The following is a 12,727-nucleotide window of genomic DNA, read 5'->3' on the forward strand; positions in this document are numbered from 1 at the left end:
ATTGATATGGTTGCAGTTGCCAGTTAAATGATTAAGAACAAGAAAACGTGTAAATCAATAAGAAATAACATTCAATTGTGGAGGACGCACTTCTAGATAATGGTAAACTTGAAACTCTTCAACCCCCAAGAAGTAATAAAAGTAAATGCAGAACAATTACCTGAAATGGCATTTTGGTGAATGGATCAAGATCACCTTCAGCTATACCTTTAGCTATATCTTGAGGTATCATTGTAAACATAGTTAAGGGATCTCAAGTATTTCACAATTATTAAATAGAAGCAGAAATTTTAACTTGAGAAAAAGTATATTTAAAAAGGATATGGCCCTAAGAAATCCCTATCATCCTCAATATTCCCAGAAATGTCAGACAAATGAACAATTTTTTCAGTAATTGTATCGTAAACACGTTGATGCTGAAAGGTCAGTAGTGCTTTCTTGAATGATTCTTCATAAAGAGGTGGAACCGAAGAAATGCTGTATCTTAGGTGCTTTATCACCTGAAATGGACCAATCATTAGCTAGCTATAACATTTATTCAAAGGAGTTAAAGAAAAAGTAATTAAGCACGTGCAAAGGGCAAAAGAACAATATTCTCAGCCTATTTAGTTTTAAGGGATACAAATGTCAAGGTCGTGAATGATAAGACTTCACCTGGTCGTAAGTTGTAGATCGTTTTATAAGTGCATGAGCCCTTTTCAGTCCCATTCCTGGTAATGACTGCAGATAGTCACAGCCACTCAAAATGCACATTTCAAGAATCATTTGCTTTGTAAATCCAGCAAAACTCAAATCCTTGTTCTGTTGTAGCATGGAATGCTGAAACTGAACAGCTTGCCCAAATTTGTCCATTTTAAAAATGAACTGGATATAAATGTAAGAAAATTTCCTTCACTTCATTTGACTTGTAGGAAGAAAGGCAGTGCTGCCAATACACAATGCCATTGTTTCAGCACGAAACTGAAGCAGTATGTATTGTCTCAAAACTATATGATAAGAAAAATAATAGTTCACCTTTTAGGCATTATTTTCTTTTTATCTATATATATTTCATTTTTTTCCCTTGCCTTGAATATAGTACAGCTAAGGAAAGCATTCTCTGAATTATTCATCAAGTGGAAAGTACACAAGTTCAAAGAAATTTGATTATATAGGTACGAAAACACTGGTGCATAACATAAAAAACAGAACAAAAGTCACTCACCCAATGCATTCCTAATGACAAAGCAACTGCTTTTGCTCTGATTCTTGAAGCAAATATCTCTGGTAGAAGAAGAGCAGGCACAGGACCAGCACCAAGTGAAAACGACAAGACATAGCTGTTAATGAAACAAAAGGCCAAGTTCAGGAATTCACGGTGATAAAATGGTCACTATGTGAAGGGACTCACTGAGTCAGAGTACTACTACATTATATTTATTTTTGAAGGAAAAAAAGCTTTTCAAAGGCTGCCATGAAAAGTAAAAACTTACAGAACAGTCCCAAGAACAGCAAAGGGGCCAGAATATGGTGCCAGAACCTTCCAAGTAAAGGACAGAGAAAGCAGCATCATAGAGGCAGCCTAAACAAGTCAGCAAGAGCGTTATCAGTTTTAATAATACCATAAACTGAGAAAGTTTCACATTGAAAGACTCGAAAACAGAACATCCCACACGCTACTTGAAAGGTTTCAGAGATATCACACTTTTGTCAAAATATATTTTATGTAATTGGGAACACAGCAACAGGTGAAAGTAGTACCATCAATATATGTCTAATTCAAGCACTGCCTTATTGGACAGGTACAAACTTTGCTCTTGATTACTACATAAATTCATTAGTAGTTGATTGGTAGTAAAATAGAATTTTCTTCTCTTTATAATCTATGTAGATTCAGTGTCCAAGTTCACAAGCTACATGATTAGACTCTTGTCAGTGCACTAGTCTAATATTGGATCAAGAGAGCAAGACTAAGCAATCCCAAGTACAGATTGGATTAGTTCTAGAAGCTTCCTCTCCCTAAACAAGAAAATTGTCTACTTTCTGTTTGAGTCTCCTTGCAATCTTAGTTCTTAAATACAGATTCATCCCTAATGTAACTAACCTAGCAACAACTTAAAAAAATCCTACAATTAAATTCTTAACAGAAAAACAGAGCTTTAACAACCCTTTAACATATACAAAGCTTATCACTATATTCTTGAATATAGTGGAATACAAAAAAACATAATTTTTTTACATCAGTTGATGAAAGTATAAATACGTATATCTATATACAAATAAATGTTCATGGGGAAAAAACACAGTACCATTCCACCAAAGCTTGTGATTAGAAGACTCTTTCTTCCTTGTCTATCCATCAAGGATGATGCAACAGCTGTGCCTGAAAGAGAATCAGTTGGAAGTCTTTATGGCATGATGCAAAGTGAAACCAAAATTTAGAAAACCAAGTACAAAAGACACAGAAACTAACCAAAGACATTTGCGGCTCCAACAAGAGCACTTGCTGCAACATCAGAGGCAATCCCCGCACTACGGAATACAGAAGTTGAATAGTATACAACAGCATTGATCCCAGCCAACTGTTGAAACAAGAAAAGTGCTACACCAATGCTAACAACTGCAACAAGAAATAGTTGTCATAGAAAAAGAAAGAAAGGAAAAAGATTAACAACATTAATTCTCAGCCTAGTCTAGTTTACCCCAAGGTGGCCTGGTTCTTGCGTCGGTGGGGGGGTCGCCTGGTTCTTGCGTCGGCAGGGGGGGGGGGGTCGCCTGGTTCTTGCCGAGGCTGAGTGTGAAAGAGAGCAGCTCGATGTTATGGAGAGAGACGAGATCTGAGTTCTTGCAGAGGATGAGTTCTTGCAGAGGCTGAGTGAGAGAACGAATCGAGAGGGCTGAGTGTGAGAGAGAATAGATCGAGTGGGTGAGCTGGTGAGCGTGAGAGAAAAATGATTGAGGCTATTTTGAGTGAGTTTCAGAGAAGCCAACTGGTAGAATTAAAAGATTAGGGATTTTTCTTGATTTGTTAAATTTCATTTGGGGCTATTTTTGACGATTGAGGGTTTGAGTGAGTCTCTTATTGTTTTGTTTTATTAATTTCGTGTATATGACTCATTATTTAAAAAAAAAATTATATCACATATTAAACATGCAAACATTTTTTTTTTTTTTAGGAATAATCTTTTTTTTACAAGTGGATTAAAATTTTTTTTATATAATTTTTTTTTAGTTTAAAAAAAATAAGAAACATATGCATGAGTAATATATCTTAATATTAGACATATGCATGATTTTATTTTATTTAAGTTTTAAGTATTGTTAATATAATATAATTAATTAAAAGTATAATATTATATATAAAAATTTAACAACTAATTAAAGTATTAATAGATATGTCTAGACAATATATTTTTTATAAATATTAAAATATATATGTGATCCAATAATATTAAATATATTAATACCCTTTTAAAAAAAGGCTTATTAGGATTTTTTTTCGGACTATTACAACTACCAAATCGTGCCTCCTGAATTTTTTGGCCTGTTAAAAATTCCCCCTGAACTATTCATGTTATTGAAATGAGGGACTTCCGTCCAATTTTGCTAACAGAATAGTGATATGGCGACACTGGAGTGCTGATGTAGATTGCTACTTGTATAATTTAAAAAATAGATAGACTTTTACCCCCCAAACTATTATAGTTACCAAATTATGCCCATCGAATTCTAAAATTTAAAATTAAAAGGATATTTTGAATATTTGATTTAAATTTTAAGTATTATTAATATAATATAATTAATTAAAAGTATAATATTATATATAAAAATCTAACAACTAATTAAAGTATTAATAGATATGTCTAGACAATATTTTTTTATAAATATTAAAATATATATGTGATCCAATAATATTAAATATATTAATACCCTTTTAAAAAAAGGCTTATTAGGATTTTTTTCCGGACTATTACGACTACCAAATCGTGCCTCCTGAATTTTTTAGCCTGTTAAAAATTCCCCCTAAACTATTCATGTTATTGAAATGAGGGACTTCCGTCCAATTTTGCTAACAGAATAGTGATATGGCGACACTGGAGTGCTGATGTAGATTGCTACTTGTGGACGCCCAAATTCCACCAAGGCAAAATATGAAGGTTAGGTGAGGTCCTCGGGCCACCACCGTCTCAGGAAGTCATCACGCTGTCACGCCACGAATCTAGACCCATGCCGTATGGGATCATTGCCATATAGCCCCCATTTGCGAGACATAGACGCGAAGCCGCCCTGACCTCGTTCAGACGTCCAGCACGACGCCATGGGCCTCGCTCGGCCACCGTGCGCGACGCCCCCCGGCCTCGCTCGGCCACCGCGCGCGACGCCCCCCGGCCTCGCTCGGCCACCGCGCGCGACGCCCCCTGGCCTCGCTCGGCCACCGCGCGCGACGCCCCCTGGCCTCGCTCGGCCACCGCGCGCGATGCCCCCCGGCCTCGCTCGGCCACCATGCGCGACGCCCCTTGTCATGGCCTAACTGGGAAGCCCGTGCCACCATCTCGCACCAGCCGCCTCGCGTCCAAGGGCCTTGCCATAGGCCGAAGTGGCCTCGCCTCATAGGCCGAAGTGGCCTCGCCTCCTAGGGGCCGAGTGGCCTCGCCTCTTAGGCCGAAGTGACAAAGTGGCCTCGCCTCCTAGGCCGGAGTGGCCTCGCCTCCTAGGCCGAGTGGCCTCGCCTCATAGGCCGAGTGGCCTCGCCTCATAGGCCCGAGTGGCCTCGCCGTGGTAGCCCCGTCATCGGGCCTCGGCGCCCATGGCCTCATGGGGGCCACATCCACAACACACTCGACCTCGTGGACAGCCAAAGAGCCGCGCCTTCCAAGGGGGCCTCGCGAAGGAACGTGAGCCACGCCGCCTGGTGGCCACGTGAGCGGAGCCATACACCAAGGGTCCCATTCCTTACCTCTTGAGACCCTTATGCTTAGAGACTCCAGTACGAGTCAATTGGGACATACTTGTACGATCTAATGCTGAGTACGAACGCCCGTACCAGTGGGACTGCTGGGATAAGAGTCATGGTCCGTACGTCTACGGCCAAAGGTCAGAGCCGACACCACTACCTCCTGGGCCACTATGCCTGCCACCACTCATCAGACATGGGTACAGACAAGTAGTGGAGGCATTCTCCTGACACCTGCTCCTGTACTAGATCTACGACCACAACCTCTGAAGCCACTCCCCTGACACAGTACTTATGTACCCCTTGGTCTCCTGCACCACTATGTACCTAAGGCCATTAGAGCCTACTATAAAATGAACTCTAACACCACCTGAAAGGGGGTTGGAAATTTTACTGTAGCAAAGGCTTGAGTGTGAATGAAAGACTGAATTCTCCATTATTGTTCTATCATTGTTCTTGAGTGATTGTTTAAGTTTCTACAGCTTTTCCATTAGAGATCTTGATTTGATAATTTTCCAACTCAACTTAGTTGACGAGTTCTCACCATCAACACTACTTGTATAATTTAAAAAATAGATAGGCTTTTACCCCCCAAACTATTACAGTTACCAAATTATGCCCATCGAATTCTAAAATTTAAAATTAAAACAATATTTTGAATATTTAAAAGAAAATATTAAAAACATTAAACTAAAAAATCATTTTTTAAAAATTAAATCATACAAAATAAAAACTAAGCGATATAGGCGACACCAAAGTTGAATGTCGCAAGGGACCCGCATGAGCCCAGTCTGTCGACGATGTCACTACCCTCATTCTGACGCATGCCCAACACCCAAGCCAATTTTTTGTCACCATTAATTTTTTTTATTATTTTTAATGATTTTTTCATTTTTTTTAATATTCAAAAGATTATTTAATTGTAAATTTTTAAAAATCAGGGGGCACAATTTAGTAATGGTAATAGCTCGGGGGCAAGAATACTATTTATTATTTATATTATAAATGAAGCATTGACGTGGCAATACCACATCGGCCACCAAACTACCACATCACCATTCCATTAGCAAAATTGAAAGTAAGTCCCACATTTCAGTAACGTGAATAATTAAGGGGGAATTTTTAACCAGTTCAAAAATTTGGGGGGCACGATTTGGATCGGTAATAGTTCGGGGAAAAAAATCTCAATAAGCCTTAAATAATAATAATAATAGAAGACGACGGACATAAGACAACAGTCTAAGTAGAACTGTCTAATTGTGTTAAAAATAAACACGTGACGACATTCTTCTAAGAACTGTTGTCTAATGTAAGTTTTGTTGTGCATGGCATGACGGTTCTAGAGAGTCAGTCGTCATATGTTTATTTTTAACATAAGAAGACAGGTCTACTAAATCCGTCGTCTCATGTGTGTCATCTAAGTACAGTTTTGTAGTAGTGAGCACTCCCTGACGGAGCCTACTGCCTCAAAAGTCGAATCTACTCATCTTGGCTTTAAAGCCGGGCTTGCATCTCTGCCATAATCTGCTGTCAGTTCTTAGGGACTGGCAGAGGGTTCTGGCCCTGGTCATCATCTCTTGCCTCAGACCCAGTGCCGGCTAGTCGTATAGATTGTCTTGGATGCATAGCTATCCAAGTTAATCTGCAATTAACGACTCGGCAGTCAAACTATGATGATAGGGTAACAATCTTTCCATGCAACACCATTGAAACACAACCAATCACAAGGAGTAAAGATATAACAATTTATCTAAATATTCATCCACATGCAACAACAATACTAATAAGCATGCCTCAATACCATCACACAACAGTCAAGGGCCAGGCCCTATTAGTATCTCATGCTCCCTATTAATCAAACATATATCAACATTCATAATTCTTTCTAGTCACTTAAGCACATAACACATGTATACACAAATACCAAATCTTGAGTCGAGCTTGTCTTTAGCGGTGAATGTACATGTCCAACCAGTCTTCAGGAACCCTTAAATCTAGACTGCTATGATACCAAGTTGTAACGCCCTGGATAACCAAGATCGTTACACTGTGTGTTAATAAAGGTGCAAGACTTTCTAATCAAGTCATTTAGTTGAAAATGTGTCGCTAAACCATTATTGAACTAAGGTTAAAATATTTTGGTCAGAAAAGACAAATTTCCAATTAAATGAGTGTTTGTTACTTGGGATCCCAAAAATAAACAGGGTTAAAGAACAGTTTACAAAATTTCAAAGGGTATATACAACCATATGCCACTCTAATGGAAAAATAGGCATTTGAGTTTCTTTTGTCCCTGTAATATCCCTCGATCGTGGCGGTCGAGCAGCCGACTATGTACATTCCGCCCCCAAAGCTCTCCATTCAAGGTTGGTCTAGCTTACCCTTGCCTTTACCTGCACCACATAGCACCCGTGAGCCAAGGCCCAACATGAAAACCATATAACAGATCATCAGGGATAGAAAGAACAAACTTTTAGCTCTATCTCAAGCAGCTTACATTGATAAAGTGCTTGAACGTTTCTCAATGAAAAATTCCAAGAAAGGGCGTCTACCGTCTCGCCATGGAATTCATCTTTCAAAGAAGCAGTCTCCCCAGACTCCTGAAGAGGAAGATGCAATGAGAAAAGTTCCTTACGCATCTGCAGTTGGAAGTCTGATGTATGCCATGTTGTGTACTAGACCAGATATCTGCTATGCAGTGGGAGTAGTGAGCAGGTATCAGTCAAACCCAGGACCGGAACATTGGATAGCAGTTAAGCATATCCTGAAGTATTTGAGACGGACTAGGGATTATATGTTAGTCTACAAGGGTGGTGTTCTAAACCCTGTAGGCTACACCGATTCAGATTTTCAGACTAATGTCGATGACAGAAAGTCTACTTCTGGAATGGTGTTTACTCTTGGGGGTGGAGCTATGATTTGGAGAAGCGTAAAGCAGTCTGCAATCTCAGATTCCACCATGGAGGCTGAGTACATAGCCGCATCAGAAGCAGCTAAGGAAATAGTCTGGCTAAAGAAGTTCTGTTCAGATCTTGGTGTTATTCCAGAAATGGATAAACCGCTTGTGTTGTTTTGTGACAATACAGGAGCGATAGCCAACTTGAAAGAACCTCGAAGTCACAAGAGGAGTAAGCATATAGAAAGGAAGTATCACATTATTCGAGAATATGTGGCCAGGGGAGATGTGAAGGTTATGAAGATTGCAACTGAAGACAATCTTGCGGATCCGTTTACAAAGACACTACCAGAAGCTACAATTAAAACCCAAATTCTTTGTAATCTCATTTTATTATCAATAAAAGAATATAAATCATTTTTTGACTTGGTCAATCACTTTGCTCACATGTTTTATTTTCATGATTATTTGTTTAATATAAACTTCTATTAAATCCCGAGCATATAACTATTCTTATTTATAGTGACGTAATCACAGTGGAATATAAATATGATTATATGTTCAAAATAAGTTAGTCCTAAGATTAGTCAGTGCATCGGATTTACACTGACTTGCCAATCTACGATATGATCTACTTACACATTACAGTGTTATGTTCTTTCCAGAACATTAGCAAAGTAGATAAGATCAGATGTATTTGTTACATCGGACAGGACCGATATTGACAACTGATAAGATAAGTAAACATACCGTTATTATCTATTCTAGTCATATCATATAGTTGACCATAGGTCAATTCAATCTCAATTCTGAGTGGTTATTATTCTAACTGATTGTATTATTTGAGTTCTTTGACTTGTTCGTTACCAGCTTACCCTACGGACTAGCCCATACTTACATCTTGGGAACTCGGTAGTATAATTGAGTGGGAGTGTTAATCATAGATATGAACATCTATAGCTTCTGATGAAGAAGTGAAACGATGGTTTCCTTTTAGTTTGGTTCAAGGTGTTAAATGATAGAGATCTCATTTCAGTAATTAAATTAGTTTACTGAAATATCATTTACAAGGAACTAAGTGTTTTAAGGATAAAATACAATGAGGGGTAAAATGGTATTTTAGTCCTATCTCATTGTAGACCGTCTATAGAGGATTGAGTGACAATTATGGTTGTAACAATGGATAATTAACAGCGTATCTATATTTGTTATAGAGCGTTCTATGAATTCAAGAGTGCAATTCCAAGTCTATAGTGGAGTCACGAGGAATTAATAAGTTAGTAAATTTATTTGTTAGATTTATGATAACTTATTGGAGCTTGATTTCATAGGCCCATGATCCCCATTTTACCTTGGATAAAATCATCTAGATAGTCTCAATTAATTGATTTAATCATCAATTAGAATTATCAAAGTTGACTAGGTCAATTTTGGATAGTTTCACAGAGTTGTGTAATTTTGAGAAGAAAAGAGAAATTATGGCAGATTTATTAATTAAGATAAATTGGTATCTAAATTAATAAATAAGTTTAAATCAAGGTTCAAATTATAAATAATTAATTTGATAAAGGATTTAAATAATTATTTAATTAATTAAATCAATAGAAAATAATACAGGCCTTGATTTTAAGTCCAATGGACTTATAATCAAATGGGAAATTTCACGGGCCTATAGCCCATGATAATTTCGACCTAGGGCTTCAAAATGGCTGTTATTTTATTGATTTTTTAATTAAATTAAATGGCCTAATTGAGTCTATAAAAGGAGTGCTTATAGAGAAGTCAAAATAGGGTTTTTGATAAGTTAGATTTTCTGATAGTTTTATATTCTCTCTAAACACAAGTCCTTTTCTAAGCCTCTTTGTATTTTCTCTTCTTCTCTCTATATCTTTCTCATGTGTTGAGAATTGCCCACACTAGTCTAGGTGGTTCTAAGGATACATTGGAAGATCGTGAAGAAAATAGAAGATCGGTTCAGTTTCTTAGTAATACTCTGCGACAGAGAGGATACAAGAGTTAGAGAAACTGAAGGAAGGACTCTTTAATTCCGCTGCGTATACTGTAAGTATTCTATTATTTGTTTATCTTTGAATTCAATTTTAGGAACATGTTTTAGGCTATCTCGTATTAATTTGTTTAATATTAGATATACATGAAAATAAATAAAGATCCTGTATAAGTTTTTCCAACAATACCCTCATATGACATTACATACAAGTATAGGGAACTCTTAGTCCCAACATAACCACATAACCGGGTGCAGATTTCTTACCTTTGTTTCCGAGTGGAGAAGGTGAACTGAGTCCGAGCACGATCCCTAACCTCGAGCCTCAGCGACAAACCTAGTCACAAGAATTACTGGTATTTATAAACTTCCAATCAGAAATAAAATACTTAGATAGCAAAACCAGCTTCCGGGACCTCAATTCCACCAAATTGGGCAGTAGAAATTGTCCCAAGCCCCTAGGTTTGAACCTCCAAGCCCTAACAACACTAAGAACACTTCTAAGCTCAAAACTCCCAGGCAGTCCTGACTTGCCCCAAGTCAGAGAGCAAGCTCTCACACCAAAGGGGAGGCGGGTCGCGACTTGGCCAGGCAAGTCGCGGCGCGCCCCCAAGTCAGAGAGCTCTCATGGCCAGGAGGACCACATGCGGCGCGGCGCCCCCAAGCTGGGTCGCAGTGCGCCCTGCGAACCCAGGGAAAACCTGGGTTTTCCTCCTTCTTCTTCCAGCCATGCACACACAAACTTACCCAGAATTTACCCAACATCTTACTCCAATTCTATCTTCTATCAAGCTACGAATTTTAAGAGTAAACCACCAATCTTAATCCTTAAAATCTCAGCAACAAACTTGAAGTCACTAGTCAAATCCATCAACTAATAACATCCCAAGAACTTGGTCTAACTCCATCATTCATTTCAAGCTTAAGAGTCTAAACTTACCTAGACAACCTAGCAGTAAAAACCATAATTGAATGCCCAAAATTCTTACCTCAATGTAACAGTTTCCTCCTCTGAATTTCTAGCTACAATTCAAGCTTAATTCCCTTCTGTTTTCCTCCAAGAATGCCCAGCCCAAGCTTAGCACAAGCCCTCAACAATGAAGAGTGAGAGAGAGAGAGAGTGAGTGTGCGTGAGGGTGAGGGTGAGGGTGAGGGTGAGGGTGAGGGAGAGAGAGACCTCAATTCAGTTCTTCTTTCTTTTGTTAATTGTTCTATACCGTTCTGCATTAGTCTAGGATAAAGGCTGAGCATATCTCTAGCTTAGAAATGACCATAATGCCCTTCCAAATAAAACTAACATAAAACTTAATCTAGGGTTATAATTGTTATTTTCCCCAATTCCCACTACTTCCTCAAGTGTTCATAATATTTACCACTTAAATCCTACTATTCAATTAATCAACAATTATTAACCCAATGTCTAATAATCCCCAATATATCTCCTAAATTCCCAAAAATACCCCCAAGCTCCCCCGAGCCGGGTATAAATCCCCATTGTGACTATTTCGCCAAACTGCTCACTAGGATAGTCTCGAGTCATATGCCGCAAATATATCCACATAATAATGTGGTCTCGACAATTTATCGCAATTAACCGCATTTATGCCCTCGACGGGCCAAAATTACAGATATGCCCCTATAATCTAAACAGGGCTTACATGCATACTAATATTCATAATCATGCATCTCATATATCCATATAACCATATAAGCATGTTCATCACATAATCATGCATTAAATCATTTAAATCACACATAAACCAATTATGCCCTCCTGACACACTAATCAAGACCCTTAAGCCATATTAGTAATTTTGAGCGTTTCATAAAATTTGCTCACATCAAAATTTTGACATTTTCAATACTTTTTTTAAAATTCAAACTCATAAATATACGGCTTAGAAACATATATTTAAAAGATTAAAAAAATAAAAATAAACGTAATTATTTAATGCAAAATCACAATACACCATATATAATAAATAAAATACAATATATATAAAAAGTACCAAAACTTGAATTATTATAACTATTAAACTTTAAACTAATAAAGAAAATTAAACAATATATCTCTTAAGTTACACACAAATTAATGTTTTGTTTATATTTATTTATTTATACACCATATATAATAAATAAATTACAATATAAATAAAAAGTACCAGAATTTGAATTCTTATAACTATTAAACTTTAAACTAATAAAGAAAATTAAATAATTTATCTCTTAAGTTGCACACAAATTAATGTTTTGTTTATAGTTATTTTATTTTATTTATTTATATTGGAAGCATAGGATGATATTACATTTAAAAAAAATTAAGCACCATAGCTTAATATTATATTCTATTAAATATTAATAATCTCAAATAACTTTTGCTTAATATAATTTTATCCTAATTTAAAATAATTATTCTTATTAATTTCATTCTATATTTTTTTTCTCACGTCTACAAATTCCTCCCGAAAATGTCTATGGTTTTTTTTACTTTTACATGTTTTATGGTTTTGTCCCCTAATAATTGCTATAAAGTTTATTTTAAAAAAAAACAACAATGGTAACACTTTTAAAAACAATAGAAGATAATAATTTTTTTAAATTATACTTTTTTTTTCTTAATATATAGAGCATTTTACAAAATTTTAGGTGTCAATATAATACTCCATTTTTTAATTACAATTTTTTTTATAAATTTCCAATATACCAGAGGATATGGTATCGTTCTAATCTTAAGTATTAATTTATAATGCAATATTTGATACAATTATATACATTTTAATATTGATATTCTTAGAATCATAAGTTATATAAAAACTAAAACAAGAGATGAGAAATACAAAAATTTGAGTAAAAAAAAGGGATGATAGACATAGTTGTTAGAAATAAATTATGA

General features: G+C 36.6%; 1 protein-coding gene across 1 annotated transcript in view; it reads right to left on the reverse strand.

Moving 5' to 3' along the window:
* Positions 1 to 311: 311 nt before the first annotated feature.
* Positions 312 to 12,727, reverse strand: part of LOC133826415 (plastidic glucose transporter 4-like) — a 49,087-nt gene continuing 36,671 nt past the window's right edge. Inside the window, exons 2-7 of the mRNA XM_062258798.1 lie at positions 2,453 to 2,599; positions 2,289 to 2,362; positions 1,473 to 1,561; positions 1,205 to 1,319; positions 655 to 801; positions 312 to 500 (exon numbers count right to left, since the gene is read on the reverse strand). Of these exons, the coding sequence (XP_062114782.1) occupies positions 312 to 500; positions 655 to 801; positions 1,205 to 1,319; positions 1,473 to 1,561; positions 2,289 to 2,362; positions 2,453 to 2,599 (761 nt within the window). The remainder of the gene's footprint in view (positions 501 to 654; positions 802 to 1,204; positions 1,320 to 1,472; positions 1,562 to 2,288; positions 2,363 to 2,452; positions 2,600 to 12,727) is intronic.

Source organism: Humulus lupulus, chromosome 1 (assembly GCF_963169125.1).
Source record: "Humulus lupulus chromosome 1, drHumLupu1.1, whole genome shotgun sequence".
In the NCBI taxonomy this organism is placed as follows: Eukaryota; Viridiplantae; Streptophyta; class Magnoliopsida; order Rosales; family Cannabaceae; genus Humulus; species Humulus lupulus.